Below are 22,500 nucleotides of genomic sequence, written 5' to 3' on the forward strand. Positions count from 1 at the left end.
ATCCCTTGATTGTGGTCAGGAAGTTCGTATGATTGGCCTTGAATTTAGTGCTCCCTTTGACCTTGTTAATCATGAGGCCCTTGTTTTCAAACTCAAACAGTTAGGAGTGGGTGGGTCGTTTCTTAGCATTATTATTGATTTTTTAGGTTATAGATCTCAAAGAGTTGTTGTTGATGGGCACCATAGTGAGTATAGGAATGTGATATCCGGTGATCCACAGGTTAGTGTTCTTGGCCCATTACTTTTCATACTATATACACATGACATGTGGTTTGGCCTAGAAAACAAACTTGTTGCATATGCAGATGATGCTACTCTGCATCAATTCCATCCCCTGAATGTAGATCTGGGGTTGGTGAATCCCTTAATAGAGATTTAGCTAAAATTAGTGCATGGTGCAAATTATGGGGTATGAAGTTGAATCCTAACAAAACTCAAGTATGAATGTAAGTACTTCAAGGACGGTGGCTCCTCAACATCCGGATATCAGTATTGATAATGTTTCTTTAAATTTGTATGACTCATTTAAAATTTTCTGTTTGATTCTCGACAGCATATTTACTTTTGAGAAACACATTAAGTCTGTGTCTTCTTCAATTGCACAAAAAAAAAAATTGACTTATTGAGAAAGTCTTTTAAGATTTTCGGTGATCAATCTATTCTGAAGAAGGGTTTTGATTCTTTCATTCTACCTTTTTTTGAGTATTGTTCACCTGTCCGGTGTTCAGCTGCTGATTCTCATCTTAATTTGTTGGACAGAAACTTGCGGTTTATTAAATTTCTTATTCCTGATCTAGATATTAATCTCCGGCACTGTCATTCAATTAGTTCATTGTGCATGTTGCATATGATATTTCATAACTCTGACCATCCTTTACATAGATCTCCCTGGACAATTATATCGTGTTCGTAATACTAGGCTGGCAGTTAATTCTAATAGCCAGGCCTTCTCCATCATGAGGGTCAATACTACACAGTATTCTAGAAGTTTTATTCCTGCTGTTACCAAGTTGTGGAATGATCTTCGTAATCGGGTAGTTGAATCAGTAGAACTTCAAAAGTTTAAAGTTGGAGCAAATATTTTTATGTTGACTAGGCTAACATGAGTCTTTTTATAGTTTATATATGACATATCTGTTTTGACGTTGTTAAAAGTTTATACATGACATATCTATTTTGACGGTATTGCTGTGTTTAGAATGATTTATTGTTAATTTGTTCTCATCATTTATTTATTTCCTTATTTCCTTTCCTCACTGGGCTATGTTTCCCTGTTTGAGCCCTTGGGCTTCTAGCATCTTGCTTTTCCAACTTGTGTTTTAGCTTGGCTGGTAATAATATTAATAATGATAACATACAATCTTATGATCTTTATATTTCATAGTATAAAATGAAGAAAGAAATTGGAAAGTAATACATAACGATGAATAGTAATAGGGGATTTAACAAAGAAGATGACGATTTGAGAAAGAGTCTGTGATGATTCATAATGGTGTGACAACTTTGAGAGTAAAAGTAAAATCCGACCCTGAAATATTATCAAGAGATACAGCCAAGATAGAGTTGAGTTTGCATTATGTAGAAGACAATTTTATAAGAACAATTAAATATTTGTTCGATACTAGATGTTTTATTCTAATGGTTGTTCAATATCTCGATCGATGGAGTAATGAACTAAGTCATGGAAAAAGTTAGAGGTTTAGTTGGAAATTTTAGGAATAAGAAATTCGGTTATGAATTGAGAATGGAGCAGCTAATTTTTGTAGGGAAAACGCTTTTATTGGTGGCAGTTAAGTGAAGCTGCGGATACTGTTGAAAATCATAAAATTTTGTAAGAAGAGAAATGCAAGCAAGAGTAATGTTTGGAGGCTAAAAGGAAACCAGCAAGATATTGCAATGACTGTTGATAGGGATGTTAGGAGAATGGAAGAAGTTGGATCAATCTTGGTATTGGATAGTGAGTATAAGGGATGTAATTAACAAAGAGAAAGGGGTAAATCACGACAGATGAAGCAACAGAAATATTAACATTGTAAATGTTTAAACGTATGTAAGAATACAATGAGCTAATGATTGTCTAGCTTATGTAGAACATAGATAATATATTTTTGAGATGAAATTCAATGTTGAATTTAAATAGTTAGTTTCTAAGGGAGAGAGGATAGGCAATGTATTTTTGAAGTGAAATTTGATGTTAAATTTGAATAGTTACGTACTAAGGAAGAGATAGAGAGACTGAGAGATCAGATTCTCAATATCCAAGAGGAGTGTTTGCTCGATGTTGGTGGTTGGTTCATTGTTTAAGCGAAACGATGCAATAACTTAGGATTTTGTGTCTGTATATGAAGCGGTTAATGTCATGGAGAGTTCTTTGCACAGGCCATTCATCCATGATTTTGGAATTACAAAGTATGCAGGTTAATGGTACTTAAGTTCTGTTTATATCTAGAGACCCCCACCCTGCGTTCCTCCGCCCAAATATGAAATTGTTTTCATATATATGTACGAGTGTGTGTGTGTGTATGTGTGTTTCTTTCCTCTCACGCTGAGCGGCATTACTAAACATATGACTACTTGGCATCTGTCCGTCCCTCGGGTGGGGGAAAAAGGAGTAGTCATACCCTGGTGAAAAGAGGTACCCGAGAGGTTCACTCGGAAACCAGAAATACTTAGACTAGTGTGTGTATGTGTGTGTATATATATATATATATATATATATATATATATATATATATATATATATATATATATATATATATATTCATCCCTATGGTACATGGAAAATTTTGATTATGCAAGCATTTTTATTGTTCAACGAAGGTATCTCTCAGCCTCGGTAGTAATTCTCTCTCTCTCTCTCTCTCTCTCTCTCTCTCTCTCTCTCTCTCTCTCTCTCTCTCTCTCTCTCTCTCTCTCTCTCTCTCTTATTCTGAGCTGTACAGAAACACTTGGATTAACCTCTTGTTACTGAAATACCCAGTGTTTTATCTTTATACAAAACATTCCCTTTTTTTTAGATTAATTACTGGAAATAAAAAAGACTGAAAAACCAAAAAGTGTGAATATAAATTCGTATCATAAAAAATTTCTATAAGAAGGCTAGCTGAACTCGGATAATTCCTCCTCCTCCCCCTCCTCCTCCTCCTCCTCCTCCTCCTCCTCCTCCTCCTCCTCCTCCTCCTCCTACATCTATTGTCTTCATGAAAACCTCGATTCTTTTCAGCCTCTTCCTTTGGTAATTGGATTCTTTTGAGGGATAAGTTCCAGCAAGTACAGGGAATCGCAAAATCGTGTTCACACAGAAGTAAATGTAAGGAAAATCGAAATAGGTTGCACTACTGTGGGCTTTTTTCTCTTAATCCGCTTTGCCTATCCTTATCTGGGGGTGTGATTTTTGTAGAACAGCCAAGAAAACGAAAGAAAGAGCTGAGTAGTTGAATAACAAATAAATGCTATACTTTAGCGGAAGGGATCTTCAGAGTTACAGGAATTAATTCTTCGTAACGTTGTAGTTCTATTTCGCTTGACCACTCCCGACTATTTCCTTCCACCTCGGGCACACTATTCTATCTTGTTTCTTTTCCTCTTGTTATTTTATAGTTTTTAGTCTCTTGTTATTTTCAAGCTTTTATAGTTTATAAATGAAAGATTTATTTTACTGTTATTATTGTTCTTAAACTTATTTTCTAGTTTTTCCTTATTTCCTTTCCTCGTTGGCCTATTTTCCCTGTTGGAGCCCTTGGACTTATAGCATCTTGCTTTTCCAACTAGGGTTGTAGCTTTGTAAATAATAAATAATAATAATAATAACCTGCTACCTCCACGGCTATTTAAGAATTAAATTTTTTAGAGGGTAAATTGGGAAATACTCACCTCATATATTACAATTGATGTTATGAGTCCTGAAATAGAGGAACAGCTTCTTTCTCCCTTATAGCGGAGCTATTCGGTGGACAAATTCAACTAATATTGAGAGGCTACGTCGCAATTATCTAGACTAAAACGTTGGCAGTAAAAGAGACGTGTATTCAAGATTTAATAGATACAATGAAACGAGTAATATCAAATTGACATGGTGGTGAAAAGAATTTTACATTAAATGGCGAAAAGACTTCATATGCTAAAAAGTATTAGCTCAACGCACTTTTAATTTCCTCTTCAATTTTGTTTTTGCAATCTTGCTTTTCCATTAAGTATTACTGTCGTTATTTTCTTCCGTAGTCAGAGAGCTGTAAAAAGTTTATTCATAATACTGAGTATCAGATATTTGAATAGTTATTTAAAAACAATTTCATTCATAACGGAAAGGAGATGTCTTAAATTGCGCAATCCTGGAAAATCATTTCTTAATATCCCTCACAATTTTCTGTTCATTTTTCAGAATGAGAATAGTGAACAAAGACTAGTCTTACTTGAGAGAATTTGACTCGGAACAACTTTTGTTCAGTAAATTATTCCATAAAAAGTCTTATGTGATTTGCAAAGGCTCACATTTTAGGTAATATTGATACAAAGGTCAATGGGGGACAGACTTTGCGTTCCTGTACAAGTAGTATGAGGTATATTTTGGAACAATTCCAGAGTCAAGCTGTACTATATATTATTATTATTATTATTATTATTATTACTTGCTAAGCTACAACCCTAGTTGAAAAAGCAGGATGCTATAAGCCCAGGGACTCCAACAGGGAAAATAGCCCAGTGAGAAAAGGAAACAAGGAAAAATAAAATACTTGAAGCAGAGTAACATTAAAATAAATATCTCATATATAAACTATATAAACTTTAACAAAACAAGAGGAAGAGAAATAAGATAGAATAGTGTGCCCGAGTGTACCCTCAAGCAAGAGGCTATGGCACTACCTAAGACTAGAGAACAATGGTTTGATTTTGGAGTGTCCTTCTCCTAGTAGAGCTGCTTACCATAGCTAAAGTCTCTTATACCCTTAGAAAGGGGAAAGTGGCCACTGAACAATTACAGTGCAGTAGTTAACCCCTTGGAGGAAGAAGAAGTGTTTAGTAATCTCAGTGTTGTCAGGTGTATGAGGAAAGAAGAGAATATGTAAATAATATGCCAGACTATTCAGTGTATGTGTAGGCAAAGGGAAAATGAACCGTAACCAGAGAGAAGGATCCAATGTAGTACTGTCTGGCCAGTCAAAAGACGCCATAACTCTTTAGTGGTAGTATCTCAACGGGTGGCTGGTGTCCTGGCCAACCTACTACTTATATAAAGCTAATCTTTCCTATGTATTTCCACTTTAATTACGAGGGATATTAAGAAATGACATCCCCTGTCTAAAACCTAGGCTTGTACCAACTTTAAGACCTCTCGTTGCCGTTATGGATTAGAATATCTTGTACTCAATATTATGAATAAATCCTTTCCAGGACGCTGTCCCTGGCTTCAGGTTCTGGTAAGAGACCTCACCAATCACTAAAAAAAGAGGAAAATAAATCTGAGAATCATTTTGTGTCTTTATACTACGTTTCTTTGGTGCTGACCTTTTTTTTTTGTCTATGTCTCCCTCCCTACTATAGAACCTATTCAAATTTAACACTTCATGTCATCAACCTGCTATTTTCAATCTCTCTACTTCAAAATTATATAACCTAGTTATTACACAAGCTAAACTTCTATTAGATTTCTATTTCACTTTTTCTCACAAACTAAATTATATATATATATATATATATATATATATATATATATATATATATATATACACACATACACAATATATATATATATATATGTATGTGTATTTATATGTATATATGTGTATATATACATATATGTATGTGTGTATATATACAGTATATATATATATACATATATGTATATGTATATATATATGTATATATATATATATATATATATATATATATATATATATATAAATAGAGAGAGAGAGAGAGAGAGAGAGAGAGAGAGAGAGAGAGAGAGAGAGAGAGAGAGAGAGAGAGAGAGAGAGATTGTTTTGTATGGAGAAACGAGATAGACACAGTGTATTATGTCGTTTGTTTTGTGACCTTTTTAGAATGCTCAGCATTTTTCCCTTAGAATGCTACAGACATTCTTTCTCTTTTTGGAACTTCTATGTTTCTCTTAAAAGCAAAGTCAGCATATCCTGAGTCACCTTCTAGTCAAGCCATGACTGACGTTTCTGTATTCGAGATTCGTTGGTTCTGTCAAGCCGTGTGTAGTTTTCCGTACCTTGTCAAAGACTGTGTATTAGTTATTTTTGTTGTAGTTTTTTTTTTTATTCTTGTGTAGATAAGTTATTTTCATTGTGTTACTCCTTAGTTTAAGATTGACGCTATTTGCATTGTCGCCTCCCTGTTTCGTTTTTTATTGTTTTCACATTATTTTGTTGTATGCGATAAACGACGAAATGGCCATTGTATCTCCCTCATGGATCTGGCTGAAATGCAACAGAGATAATAATAGAACGAAACGAGGGATTAATGGTCTTGGAAATCGTCTATCAAGTCGAAATTTTCATGACACGATTGTAATAGGGAAAGAAACTGTATATTCAAAATCCCATAAAACCTGCTCCGTGTGTGTGTGTGTGTGTGTGTGTGTGTGTGTGTGTATTTGGCCATCCCCTCGGGACCCAATTAAATTCCTCCTGGTCCCTTTCTCTGAAGCCAATTCCAGAAAATCTTCAAAAAGGCCGTTCGAATGGCAGTAAAAATGAAAGGCCCTGAAAGGATCAGTGGAAGCCTCTTTAGAAAGACAAGTGTAACGTATTCTAACTATTCTGTCAATCCTAATACTGTATTCACTGCCTGCTACTTGAGTCTGAATTCTAAAAATATCTTGTAGTAGTAGAAACACCAGCGTTCCAGTATTCTCTGTTTCCTTGTCAGATAGCGTTATAAAAACTGTCACTTGATCGTAAATCTTATAAATACCTCTCTCTCTCTCTCTCTCTCTCTCTCTCTCTCTCTCTCTCTCTCTCTCTCTCTCTCTCTCTCTCTCTCTCTCTCTCTCTCTCTCTCAGACGATACGACATTATAGGAACATTAATCCCTAAGGATTTAAGAGAATTCATGGCCTTTCTTGTGAAGTTTGTGATCCATAACATTCGTTCTTTCAATGTACAAAGATAAAAGGACTTATTTTTCTTGGAATGGTGGCCTTCTACGGCGTCGTAACAGTTTTACCTGAGATTAATACTTTATAAGATTGTTAAGCTATGGAATACATTTATCTCGTTCATTACGATATATATATATATATATATATATATATATATATATATATATATATATATATATATGTGTGTGTGTGTGTGTGTGTGTGAATATATATATATATATATATATATATATATATATATATATATATATATATATATATATGCTTGTAGATAACAGCAAATCATAAAGATTTCGAATATGTAAAAGTGATGTATACGAGTCATCAGCTTTGTTTTGCTGCATTTGTTAATTCACGTGCTTTTTGTTAAGTAAGCTCGCCTTGATTGAAACTTCATAACTCAGGTCTGCAATATCATTTGCTTATTCTTTCTTATACCCTATTACTTTATACGAGAGGGTATTTTCTTATTTTATTTGTAGATTCAATCATGGGAAGAAAATAAGGTTACTGTTTTCAATATTTTAGGCAAACCTGATAAATGACTAGTTTTGTAAGTTTGGGAAATACACCCACTCACTCTTTCTTTGCAAGAGCGTTTCTATTTTTAGCTTGAAATTCTAAAAGGGTTCGTGTTTTACTTTCGTTTGCAGCGCAGTTGCAGAGACTCCTACGTAAGGAATGTGTAAATGTTATTATATTTCATGTTGCTTTGATATTCGACTTGTTACGCTTTTATATAGGTTTATAGTTTATCGCGATGTGTAATTATGTGCTAGAAACAATATTACTGATCCTGAAAACATTTTAGTTTCTTATCCAAAGTGAGGCACGTAGTTATATTTCTCCTCCATTAAGTTAATTGTTTTCCATGATAAGAACAAATGGAACGACAGTGTTTAATCCTAACACTTTAGAAATGAAAGCCTTTTTTCATAACTGTATATGTTCGTATGACAATATAACAATAAACCGCCTTATTTTCTCCAGACTATACTCTTTTTCGCAATAGTTACTATAACAAAATTTAACTTATATATATATATATATATATATATATATATATATATATATATATATATATATATATATATATATATATATATACTGTATATCCTCCACATGTCCCTTATTTTTATGTAGGGGTATGATAATATTGTAATTAATTTGGAAAATTACACAAAGAAAGATGTAATTAGTGTTCGATAACATGTAAAGGTAATTTAATTTCTCCTTGGCAGAGAAACTTAACGCCTCGTACAATTAGCATAGTTTTAATAAAACTTTGCACTATACTTGATAAAATTAGTATTACCAGAAGAAACGTGGAAGGCGCAGGGATTTAGTTACAGATTCTCCTTTGATAAAATTTTATATATCTTATATGTGTTGCATTGAATGGGTATTAGTGTGCTAAGTTACCATTCATAATTACGACGTTTCATTACTTAGCATCAATTAACCACATAGATATTTTGGAATTCTTATGATTTCCTGATAATATCTCACTGAGATTAGTTGCCTGTTAGCATTATTATATTCTAGATTATTTCATCCTTAAGTTTGATGTAATCATTGTCATTCTCCATCGTAATATCACATTTTAACAATTATATTTTTATTTGCTTCTTCATTGGGTAATGCTTGTGCTTACATAATAGTATTCTCATTAATGATAATGCATTTTGATAATCGGGAAGAAATATTTTACCTAAAATTGCCTAGGTAGTAATTTTTAGATGTTAATAGAAAGATAGAAAATGTAATTGATTTTTGAAGAAAGTGTAGAGCAAGTTTAAAACGATATTTATGAATTACTAAAATAATAAAATTCTTCGTTAGACGTGGCCACTGAAGCTCCACGTTGACTATGCTACACCTGTTAGCTATTGTAAGCTTACTAAAACCCCTATTTTGCTACGAACAAAACCAAGGCATTCCCTTCATTCATTTGCATGACAATGTACGTGTTTCTGAACCATTGGTCAGGGATTTCCTTGTCAGTCAGTGTTCCAGTTTCAGTTTCGTTTTGTATCAGTTGTTGGGATGTAATTTAGATTAAAAGCAAGGGAATTGAAAGGAACACAGTCTTGGGGTTTGCCAGCCGTTTAGTAATGCACAGCCAAAACGTAGGCAAGCACTGTTGACAATGGGTAGCCTTTAATAACATGGATCTTGTGGATATAACAAGGGCGCATTCTGATGATACATGGCCTCTTGGATTCAAATCTTTAACCATGTAGTTTTGCCGTCATTATTGTTGCAGCTGTATCATTTCTATTATCAAATATGGACTTGATTTTTTATTTAATTTTTAAAGTATGCTGGTACTTATAAGAGCAACAATGGTGTTGTAAATACTTGCTGGAAATTCAAACCTTTCAACCTATATTTTCAACGTCTTTCAAATGAGACTGATAGCAGCTACTTGCAATGAAGTCCTGTTACGGCACTTCGGATCTAGAAAGGGGAACGTAATCTTGATTAGAGGCAAAAGAAAAGTAGACTTGTAATTCTTTCCTCTTTGCAGAATATTAATAAATTAAGTTCGATGCTTTTCTTTGATCTTTATTAAGTCTTCGCGTCATTTTCAGTATTATAAGTTTAGCTTTGATGGAATGCATTCATATTTTTCTTCTAATTTGTCATGGGACAGATAAGTTCGATAAGTTAACTGAGAATAAAGCACTAATGGTACAAGTAATTCTAGATTATTTTAGTATTACTGGAAGTTGAATTATATCACTGAGTCGAGGCAAATCGTCTTTCAAAACAAACTATCTGTGATTTCAGCTGTTCCATTAGATCTGTCAAATGATGGTAACTTTATTTTGATGTTTTCTGTAGTATGTACTCGAAGATTTATCTCGTATAACTAACCAATTTGCAAATAATTATCGCTGAAATACGTTTTCATGTGTATACAGTAATATTTATTGGTAAAAACCACTTTTCACATAGGAAGGGAAGTCCAATTGCTTTGTTTTTTAGATTATCGTAATTCCATAAGATTTAGATTATTCGCTTACATATGCTTTCTTTTCTTAAATGCACATTCAAATTATTGTATAGTGAATGTTATATATTTATTTATATTAATAAACTAGGTATACTCACAGTGCGCAGGTACGTAAGTCCGGATATACCAGTTTAGAAAATGTTCCTTAATAGGATAAACCTCTTTTATTTTCATCCTCTTTGAAAAAAATATGGAAATGGAATTTCCAACTCAAACCTCCAACATTACTGAGCTCGGATCAAAAATTATTTTTGGCTCAGGGGTTAATAATTTTGTATTTATTTATTTATGATAGAATTTGATGATGGTATGGACCCTACACAACTGGAATGACGAGATGTATTGTAATTTCTCATACATTTTCATTATTTACGAGTTGAATGTAAATGGAGAGTATACAATTTACGTTAGACTTCCATTAATAAATTATTAGCTGCATGTATTAGTGAAGGGGGAATTTTATTTTATAGATTGAAGCTGAGAATTGAAATAGAATTAATTATTTTGGGGAGTTGTATTCATCCAGTTTCTTTCTTGACATAAGGACTTTTACTTCATCATATGTGATTTGGAAAGTCATCTTTGTCAAGTTGCTCTCTCTCTCCTCTCTCTCTCTCTCTCTCTCTCTCTCTCTCTCTCTCTCTTCATTACCATTCCTTTGCTTGTATTCTTTAAACAATTGTTAATTTTAGTTTTTTATCTTTGCCGTTTCACTACCATTCCTTGATTAATTTCTTCGTCTGATTTATGACCTCATTACTTGGTATTTTTGTTCATTGCCTGTGTTGCAACTGTTGTTAATTACGTTTCATGAAGATCTTTCATTTTTTTCTTCAATATTTCTCTACCCCAGTCTGCACTGTAAGAGTGGATAACATATACTCATGAATATGAAATTCACATTCATTTCAGTACACATGAATGTAAACACGTCTAGAAAGGAACTATGTGATGTATATACATACTTGCACACACACACACACTATATATATATATATATATATATATATATATATTCACTGATCAATCTATTCTGAAGTGTTTTAATTCTTTTATTAAACCTTCTTTCGAGTATTGTTCTCCTGTCTGGTCTTCAGATACTGATTATCTTCTTAATTTGTCGGACAGGAACTTACGGGGCAATGAGTTTCTTATATCTGATCTAGATATTTATCTCTGGCACCGTCGTTCAATTATTTCGTTATGCATCCTTTACATTCAGATCTTCCCGGACAGTACCAATGTTCGTAATACTAAGTATGCAGTTAATTCTAATAGTCAGGCCTTCTCCATCATGAGGCTTAATACTGCATAGTATTCTAGAAATTTTATTCCAGATATGACCAAGTTGTAGAATAATCTTCCTAAACGGGTACTTGAATCGGTAGAATTTCAAAAGTTCAAACTTACAGCAGGTGTTTTATGTTGAACAGTCTGATATGTTTCTTTTTATAGTTTATATAAGAAAGATCTGTTTTATTGTTGTTACTGTTCTTAAAATATTTGATTCTAATTGTTTGTTACTTTTCATATAGTTTATTTATTTCCTTATTTCCTTTCGTCACTGGGCTATTTTTCCCTGTTGCCGCCCTTGGGCCTAACATCCTGCTTTTCCAACTAGGGTTGTAGCTTAGTAATATATTTATATACGTATATATATATATATATATATAGTTTATATATATATTATATATATGTGTGTATATGTATATATATATATATATATATATATATGTATATATATATAGAGAGAGAGAGAGAGAGAGAGAGAGAGAGAGAGAGAGAGAGAGAGAGAAAATCCCTAACCCTAAAGCAAATAAAATAGGAAGATGAAATGTTGCGGAAAACTTTCCAAAATGAGTTTGTTTGGTTTCTACTGAAGAAGGTATCCATTTAAAAAAAAAAATAGACATTGTTGAAAGGATTTGTTGGATCGTGTTTCAATACAGAGAAGATGAAAAAGTAAGTTCTACTTCTGAACACTATTTGGTTATAACGTAGTAGTTATAGATGCGAGTTCGTGTTATAAATTAAGGGATGGAAACATTGACCTAAATGCTGTATGTTCAGTAGCAATAATTTGTAGGTAGCGAAGGGTAAGAAGTGTAAATGAAAGGCTTAGAAATTATTTCAGGTACAATATCTTGTGAAGCGGTCATGCACAAGTATACAGTAGGAGGGACAGAGTTGTGTAGAAGAAAGCTATACAGTATAAGAATTTAAGGCAATTATTAAGAATAGAGGTAAGAAGGGGATCGAGAATAAAAAGTAGCTATACATGGATGAAAGGGCAAAGGGAAAGGGTAATAACTAGTGCCAATAATCAGAGTATAAGACGGAAAAGGAGATATGCTTTATGAAGCAAATATTTTTATGGCTTAAGTCGATGGAGTGAGTATTTTGAAGTGATGTTGAATTTATGATTTTCAAGAGAAGGTAGCATGAATATTACAAAAAAGGGAAACGGTTTATGTAAGTTTGAAATTGTTTATAGCATGGACTTGAGTATTTATTTAGAAGACGAGAGTGTGAGACAGGGAGAGAGGATTCGATTACAAGTGAGATGCTAGAGTGATAGGCTGACTGGTGTTTTTATATACGGAAAAGGGGAAAGTGTGGGTTGGAGAAATGATTGTTCTGTTATATGAAGATGATAGTTGATATAGGTAGCTGTAAGGAATAAAGTACTCTGTATCAAGGAAACTGTATAATACAATTTCTATCAAGAGTGGAAAATATAAAATAGAGGCGATAGGAAAGAAAAGTGTAATTCTAAGCACTAAAGAGATTGTGTGGATCAGGTCTTAGTTATGAAACAATTATATGAAATGGTTGAAATAAATAGTAAAAGACGAAAGTGACATCCTAGGTGAAATCGATAGTATAGAAAAGGCATATAATAAAATCGTTAAAATGATATGGAGAGCGTTCAAAGAAGATAGGTCGTTGAAAGGTACACTAAGTCTCATGTGATTGAAGTGAAACGAACTGTTGACCTAACCGCACCAGGATCCTCGCTGCTGGGAGGAAGGATTTTGGTGACTGGTACAACACATGAACATACGCTTCCATAGTCTAAGCGATGTCAGACAGGGCAGTCAAAGCCAATGCAAAGCCCTTCAAAAAGAAGGCAACCGTGCCTACCCCATACAAAATGGAAAAAAACACGTTAATAGAAGATATCATTGGATATGTAAATGGTAGTTTACCGTGTTTTGGTGCAAAATTTCATCGGGAGCAAGTCTTTCTTACATATCTTTGGCTGTTCAATATTTTCTTGATAAAGTGATGAGACAAGTCAAAGAAAGGATATTTCATGTATGTGTAAAGTTATGAAATAAGGAAATGATTGTTGAATGGTATGAGGAATGTGTGTTGTCATGTACCTTACTAAAATTGTCTGCCCTTCCATTTCAGTATATATATATATATATATATATATATATATATATATATATATATATATATATATATATATATATATATATATACACACATTATTTTCGAGTTGCAGACTTTTTTTCAAGTCTATTTATGCCCTTGCGTTTGCAAGGGTCATTCCGTGCTTATACACGCAACTGTGTCTGTTTCTTTGTCATGCCTGTTCCTCATAATCAAGTTTTCCCCTGACTTTGTTGTCAATTGACATCATTTGTATTGACCGCTGGACCTAATATTGTTGCCATTACTCTTCGCCTGGCCACCGGGTCAATTTTGCGGGGTCATCTCTCTCTCTCTCTCTCCTCCCCCTCTCTCTCTCTCTCTCTCTCTCTCTCTCTCTCTCTCTCTCTCTCTCTCTCTCTCTCTCTCTCTCAAACACAACATAATTTTCTCCAAACTTATCACACTTTACAGAACTTTATAAATCCCTAAAATATTGCTCAATAAAGAATTAAATTGTATGAAATGTTATTGATTTTTTATTGTTTTCTGTTGCATTTCTATATATTCTTCAGTGTGATTACCCAAATTTGTGGTGTTGTTAACAAGTAGATATGTCTTGTGAATCTTATGACCATTTACTTTTGGGTGAATATTTAGTATTGTAATTAGCAAGTCTCGCATTGGCATGATGGTCATAATTTAACAACCGCTGATGTCATATCTTTCTTATTGATTTTATTTTACCCCGGTATTTCATATAGCCATTTTCTCTACGTCGGGCATTCATTTCTGCTTCCCTGGTACTTCGGGAAATGGAAGTTTTATTCGTTCGTTTCGGCAAGGCTGCCAGCATCGTATTTACCTTTCCCCTTTACTAGATTGTGTTAGTTTGTTTGTTTACTTTGAAGTTTTTATTCCTGTTCCTGCTGGAACTATAATTTTATTTTACAGTTTACGCAGTATTTTTGCCAAATCTTTATCCATGGTTTTCGTTCAGCTTGATTCAATTACCGTCAGTGCTTTTGTATCTCATATTGATTTTCTTTAGTATTATCTGGATTAGAACATCTGTTCTCTCAAATAAATTTTCGTGTTTGTTATATTCGCCCCTCTTATATTTCACATATATTTTTGGTTTACATTGCAATAATTTTTAATTGTCTCCAACTATTATTCTTTTATTTTATTCCGTCTCTTCCTGTTTCGCGGCACCCTTTAGATATTTGGCTATTTTTCCATTTACGTTTGTTTTCTTTCATTCTCTTTTTTTTCCTCTGTCGTCAAACCTTTCTTCGTCTCCTCCCACTCTTTGTATCGAATTCGTAATTACTTTCCCTCTCCTTTTTTCCAGACAGCTTTGTTTTTACCATCATGCCCCAGTTTCTCTCTCTCTCTCTCTCTCTCTCTCTCTCTCTCTCTCTCTCTCTCTCTCTCTCTCTCTCTCTCTCTCTGTTAGATTATAATTTTCTTTATTGGTAGTTTTGGTTGTTTGCTTTAGTCATCATTTATTTTTCGTTGCCTCTCTTCTACGTTGTTGGGTGATCAATGTTTTTTTTTTTTTTTTTTTTTTTTGGCATTGCGTTTTATTTCAACGTTTTTCAAGCGTTGCTTTGTGGGACGATTTGATAGGTTCCTTTTGATGTTACTTATATGATTCATTTTATGTATGGAGATTACTTTTCAGAGTTATTCCAATAGGAGGTGTTTCATGATTTTCTTAGATTCTTTTGTGTTTTATTTCATACTTTCTAATTTATTTGATAGAGGATAGTTTGGATAGACAAATTAATATTTCGACCTTTAAAATGTTTTACCGATTTTACGCAAAATCATTCAACTTCATTTACCAGGATGCATTGCATGTTTTGCCGGTGTTGATTTACCCTCATGGAGGAATTTTATCAAACAAATACCATGTTAATCTCTCTCTCTCTCTCTCTCTCTCTCTCTCTCTCTCTCTCTCTCTCTCTCTCTCTCTCTCTCTCTCTCTCTGGTGCGATATGCGTTCATTATATCCCATATTAACGACCCATTTGAACATTTTCACATACGTTTCCTTCCATACGTTAACGAATGAATGAAGCCCCTTATTTGCATTGGAAATTCTTCATCCATAAAAAGGTGATATGATACTACCCTCATACTAATTATACCTTTAATTACAGATATCTCATTATTACCCTCCATTACTAGCGTTATTCAGAATGTTAGGAAAGATTAATATATTATGAAGAATTCACATATCTTTTTCTTAACCATTCGTATACAGTATACTCACACACACACACGAACATACACACAACCATATAGATATGCATATAGTATATTGTTTTATTTCATCATAAACAAAAGAAGGAAATACTAGGTACGGTTCAGCAGTCTCAAAGTCCACCATTGCTCTAATTATTGATGAAACTGAATTTCGCCGTGAAAGAGAACAGAGTAATCTACTTGATACTCCTTTTTTTATGTCCCAAGACACTCATTTACCACATTCTCATTTTCTGTTCTTCATCTGCTCCCTCTCATACGATAGTTCGCCGGCGTGTTCCCCTTCAAGTTCCGCATGAGCGACTTCGAAGATCTTGTGCGCCAGACGGAGGGCAGCGAGGTTCGGGTGACGGCCACTGTCGGGGATGCCTACTGGGACGCGTCCCATACGGGTTTTGCCACCACTAGAATCTACGGGTCAACGCTCAAACTCAAATTCCTCGGGGATTCGCCTCAAGTATTCCGTTCAGCGATGCCCTTCAAGTTTTTTGTAAGTTAGTCATGTTTTACCTTGCTATGTTTTATTATTTTAGCTAGTGTTTTTGTTGTGTTGATTCAGATTTTTTTTTTTTTCGTCGTAATCCAACTGTCAGGCATGTCAATTCTTCTTGTTAAAACTGCCGTTTTGAAAATGAAGACTCATTGCATGCGCTTTACACGACTTTATTATTATTATTATTATTATTATTATTATTATTATTACATGAGGCAAAAGGGCACATGTATACATTTTTTAGATATGTACCTCAAGTACGTTTGATAATTTTGCATATTTATGATGTACATAAACAATTTAAGCAAGTAGGGCCTTTTTGTCATTTTCAATTTGCCTAATGTAATTATTCTGTGTTTACCTCTATGTCATTAAGACAACGACCAACTTGAAATTGTATTCATTTTTCAAATATTTATTTAATATGTCACTTTTTTCCTAGTACCAAGACATCTTTAGGTTGTTAAAATGTCAGAATTCAAACTGATTAATGGCTGTCAGTTTCTAAATTTGTGTATTTAAATCACTCGATCTCTCTCTTCCTTTCATCAGCTGACGGCCCAAGAACACGACGGCTCGCGTGTGCCTGAGTGGCGGCTTGCCCGGCACCGTCTGCTCGTGACTCCCGAAGTGGCACTCGTGAATGGAGAGAGAAGGAAGCTGCTCTCCCGAACTGTCAAGATGACTCACAACATGTACGCCGTTTGGATGGCCGAGATCGATCTCCATGTTGAGCTTTGTAAGTAAAAGAGGAAGCGATGGAGGAGCCTTGAGGTTATCGTCTCGGCCCCTTATTGTTAGAACTCCACATGCAGAAATGAATGTTGCTCATACTCCTATCCTTATTCTCATTCTTATCTTTATATCCTGTTTAGTAACTTCAAAAATATGGAAAATAGGCAGCAAATAAAACCATAATGTTGTTGCAACGCCGTACTTTTCAACTCAACATTAGTTAAAGAAATATCAGTATTTGCTAAGTTGAATTCTATTCCATTTGCGTAAAGGTTTGATTCTTTTCCTTAAGACTGAAAAATCACCCTGTTGCATTACATCTGTGCCTTTTCCTTTTTATGATACATTTGCATTTGAATTATTTAAGATTGAAAATATCAATCATGTTAAAAATTCAGGTGTAGAAATGTCCTACTATTATTATTATTATTTTTTTTTCTTGAAAAAAAGTATGGTATGGGTGGAGATTCCGAAATTGCAGCAATATTTCTAAGATGTCCATTATATTTTTATAATTTAGATAATCATAGAATTTAGGAAGACCTATTGTTAAGAAATTCTTTTGTTTTTTTTAAGGAAAACACACTGAATGTTTATAATTTTCATAGCATTATAAATTACCAAAAAATTCCTGGCCCTTTAGTAACTCTTCTGAAATCATACTTTTTAAGCCTGCTTTGATAGCTGTTGCTTCTGACATATCTTTTTGAAATTTTTAGTCAAGGAACACTTGGTCTGAAGTACCTTTCACCTATTTCATGTCCTGGTTCCTGGAGTAGTCCTAAATAATCTTTCACTTCTATGACGTCCAATTCCCTTGGTCAGTTTGCAATTTGCCTGAAAATCGTATATGTTAATTCTTCTAACTAACGATGCCGTAATTCCATGTTCTAGACTGGTTTAATTTTATTTTTTATTACGTAATAATTCTTTTCTTCCTCACCATGCCACAGTTCTGTTTTAATGGCTCAATTCATATTTACTATTATGTCGCAATTTATATCAGCATGGAGTTCGCACTATAAAAGCCCCGTTTTATCCTCCCATCCTGTATTTCCCTTTCATATCTGTAAGGTCACCACAGTTTCCTCTGTTCGCTTACACTTTCCTCATTAAACCAACAGTTGTATTTTATCTATGTGATATCACAATTTTATTTTGTATAGCAATTTAACTCATGCTATTTCCTGCGTCGATCTGGAGATCCTGTATACCCCTTTGATGTCACAGTACCTTGTTAGTCAGCAATTCCCCTTTAAGAGCTGACTGTTATCTTTGAGGTCGTCACTTTAGATAACTTATATATCACTTTAAAAATGCAGTTCCTTTTGATAGTCTCGTTTCTTTATTGAAAGTTCCTTGCAAAGAATATTAACTTTGATAATCCTGGTATGCTTTCTACAGGTTAAAAGTACTTTTATAGTCTGTGATTTTGATAGCTTAGTATTCATTCTCCACATCGCAGCTTCTCTTTCATTCTTTTCTTTATTGTGTCTGTTTTTGGCGTTCGCTAACACCGTTATTTTCCATTTACATCTCTTCTGTACCATTTTTCCTCACCGGCTTCGATACTATATTTATGAAATAATTAATTTGAAATAAAAAGTTATTCACCGATGTATACAGTAGCGATACTAAACACTACATATTTTATTTACCATTTGAAAGTGACGTAATGTAATATGATTTACTGTATATCCAACCATGTAATGGTATTATGAATATTCCAGAACTTCAAACATTTGATGTTTTTTTCACCAAAGGATAATGAATAATTATTTACGTATACAGTAAAGTGACGTGGTCGACTTTTTGTTTCATGTTATACAAAGTCTACGCATAACGTCGGCTTTATCAATCATAACACTTATAGAAGTGTTAGCTAAGCTAGAGTTTTTGCTGAAGGAGGAAGTTTTTTTCTTGAATTATAGTTGTTTAAGGGTCATTATTAATCTCGTTAATATATAATAGAACATCCAATAATTCACCTATAAAAATATACATATATCATTATTGCAAATAAAATTTAAGTTTAATAATAATTTACGGATATTGTTACCTGCTGACATTTGTGATATACACTTCACGGGAGACGTAGGCACTATTATTATTATTATTATTATTATTATTATTATTATTATTATTATTATTATTATTATTATTATTACTAGCTAAGCTGCTAGTTGAAAAAGCAGGATGCTATAAGCCCTAGGGCTCTAACAGGGAAAAATAGCCCAGTGAGGAAAGGAAATAAGGAAATAGATAAATTATAAAGATAAAAACTTTTGAAAGGGCCATGGAATCTTGTACTTTGATTAAAAACCAAAATCTATAGAGTAGACTCTATGGATGCCATAAAACCAAAATCCATTCGGATTGTCTATATGGACCTCGCTAAACCAAGAAATTGTGATTTGATAAGACCACGCTGGAGCGAACTAAAGCTCTAATTTAGAATCCGCTGGTTGCAATGAGAATTCAAAGAATGATCTGAGCTCGTTAACTGGGACAATTTAATTGCAATCACTGTATTTCAAATTCAAACTTCATCCCTGTCTAGCATGTGTGCGGATGCAGCCTTCGAGTTTCTAGAAACCAAGAAACATAAAGCATATTCAGTAGAGCCAGCTAAGCCAAGAACTAAAATTTAGAGTTGGGTTATTATTAAACCAAGATCAAAAGGTTACACCTGCCAAGCCAAGGTTCATTGAGTAATCTCCGCCGCCCATGTTAAACTTTAGGAATCCTAGAGATCTGATGAAAATGTGGTTTTGGTGATGCGAATTTTTTCCTCAGAAATAACAAATATAGCATTTCCCTGTATTTTGTTTAAAGTGAATAAGCATTGTGTGACGTTCGTGGCTCGGGAGAGCTCTTGCTTTGAGGATAAAAGCACTTTAAAGCTATTGTGTCAATCAAAACTCATGGCTAGTTTTCCGAATAATTCAGGTTATATTTTTACTTTGAAATGTTTTTTTTAAAGCGCCAACTGGTCGTATAACCTCAATTTAACATCCCCTCGGGCTTTTTTTTAACGACTGGAATTTCAATCTCGATTAAACTCTACTGTGCTCGTTAACGCCATAGAAGGCTATCAGCACTTGTTGTCGATATCAGTTAAACGTCACAAACTCCTATTTTCGTATTCCAAGAACAGACACGACATAAGCAAAACGAGCGGAACGACATTCTAAATGTCTTGTTACAGAAATAGGTAATCGCCAAAGGGTTTAGCTGAGCAAGTTGAAAGCGCCGCTTTCATGTATTTTGCCGTGAAAGGATTTTAATCTCTTGTATATATGTAAGGTCCTTTGAAACGGGATTTTTTGGAAGCTGCACATTTAACGGACGCTGCAGAGGATGTAAAGAAGCCTATGAAACTTTAAAACTCTAGCTGTGAACCAAGATCCCAGTCATCCCCCCTCCCCGACTCTCTCTCTCTCTCTCTCTCTCTCTCTCTCTCTCTCTCTCTCTCTCTCTCTCTCTCATCCAACTGATCCCTCCCTGTGGTACTAGTACTCCTCTACCAATGCCCAATCCCCTATCTACTGCTTCCCAATCCCACCATCGCTTTGCACCTCCTACACCAATCCTTTGCGTCCTGCAGTTCAGCATTTTATCCTGTAACCGAGTTGCTAGTGTAGTGTTAAATTTTGACCCAGTGGGAATTTTATGTCCCTCACAGATTGGAGCGCGGGCTGTCTCCCTTTGAAGTTTAGTTTGATGATATTTGTTGTAGTAGGTTGGGAGGGCAGGATTTTTCCCCTCTCACATCTGGATTAGTCTCCCTTGTTTTATAGGCCTTTGCTCCTGTCTGCACTCGCTTGTGTGTGTGTCGGAATGTGTGTACATTTATCTTTTTTTTTATTTCGTTTAATAAAAGAAAAATTATTCGTCGCCAGTTCATCTGTAACTGGAGGATTAATAGCGAAATGAGAACTTCTCTCTCTCTCTCTCTCTCTCTCCTCTCTCTCTCTCTCTCTCTCTCTCTCTCTCTCTCTCATTTCGGTGCCATTTAATATATTCGTTATTTTTTATGCATTCTATTTTTTTAATTCTCCCCTTAAACATAAAATATTCAACAGCTGACGTGGAGGTGGAAGTGGAAGTGACGTCGCTTCGGTTGGAAGCAGAGCTGAAGGACTCCATGGGATCGAAGTCCTTCGCCTCTTTGATGAGCGTGGCACACCACTCTCCCCGGGGTCGCCATTTGCAAGTCACGACAAGCACCAAGAACCCCAAGGTAAGAAAAGGTTGACTGCGTTTCCTCCTCACTTTCCCTTTTAGATCGCCTGGGTTCTGTTTCTGTGAAATTAGTGTGCGTAACTCAAAGAGATGTGTGTAATGCACGAAACATCTAAAGCGCATTCGTATTTAGTCTCTCTCTCTCTCTCTCTCTCTCTCTCTCTCTCTCTCTCTCTCTCTCTCTCTCTCTCTCTCTCTCTCTCTCATACACACACAACAAGCTTGTGTAATAGTTTTGTAGAACGCTTTTTAGATTGTATATATTGTTACAATAAACAGAATATACTGAAAGTACAATTTGTATTCTAAGTATATTCTGCTTACCCTCCAAAACATTTACACACTTACCAAGTGGTCTTGTAGTGAATCACAACTAAAAATATGATTTATTTTCAAGATGATGTTTCATTGAATTTTTCAGATTAATTCTAATACCATGATTTAGTCTTCAATCAGTATACCCCACTGTAGCGATTGAAGCTCTACATTCAAGGTTTCACTCGTTGCAGTTATCGAAGTGCAGTGTTGAAGTTATTTTCTTCTTAGCTTAAAAAGATAACACTTAAAAACCAAGGCTTCCATTTCTTGCAAGAGATAAGTCTTCCACTGTCTTGGGTTAGAGATCTCTTGCTTGGGGGTACACTCGGAAACACTTTTCTATCTTGTTTTCCTTCCTCTTGCTATTTTGAAGCTTTTGTGCTCTTGTTCTTTTCAAGTTTTTATAGTTTATATATTAAAGATTTATTTTAATGTTATGGTTGTTCTTAAACTTCTCTTGTAATTTATTCCCTTATTTCCTTTCCTCACTGGGCTATTTTTTTCCCTGTTGGAGCCCATGCGGTTATAGCATCCTGCTTTCCCAACCAGGGTTATGGCTTAGCAAGTGATAATAATAATGATAATAATAATAACAAAACAATAACAACAACAATAATAATAACAATAATAATGATAATAATAATAATAATAATAATAATAATAATAATGTCTCAGAGAACATATGGAAACTTCCCAACCATGAGATTTAAACATTCTAAAAACTATTGACATATTTTCTGTAATCTATGGCTTCCTTCCAATTGGGCTATGGTCATATTTTTCGAATAACTGCTTCTAGAAACATGAATGATAAAGGGAAAAATCAATGTATTGATATACAATGTATTATCAATTTATGGCAATCTATAATTTGTTAAATATTATGAAATATTTTTCCTACGTCATACGAAGTTCATTTTTTATTTT

The 22,500-nt window shown here is 34.2% G+C and overlaps 1 protein-coding gene across 4 annotated transcripts in view; it reads left to right on the forward strand.

Moving 5' to 3' along the window:
* LOC137655277 (CD109 antigen-like) overlaps positions 1-22,500 on the forward strand; it is a 1,052,697-nt gene that overhangs the window by 826,402 nt on the left and 203,795 nt on the right. For all 4 annotated transcript variants that reach the window (XM_068389166.1, XM_068389176.1, XM_068389172.1 and 1 more), the window contains 3 exons: positions 16,048-16,272; positions 16,828-17,014; positions 21,096-21,253. In XM_068389166.1, coding sequence (XP_068245267.1) covers positions 16,048-16,272; positions 16,828-17,014; positions 21,096-21,253 — 570 coding nt within the window. The remainder of the gene's footprint in view (positions 1-16,047; positions 16,273-16,827; positions 17,015-21,095; positions 21,254-22,500) is intronic.

Source organism: Palaemon carinicauda, chromosome 1, assembly GCF_036898095.1.
Source record: "Palaemon carinicauda isolate YSFRI2023 chromosome 1, ASM3689809v2, whole genome shotgun sequence".
NCBI classification, from domain to species: domain Eukaryota; kingdom Metazoa; phylum Arthropoda; class Malacostraca; order Decapoda; family Palaemonidae; genus Palaemon; species Palaemon carinicauda.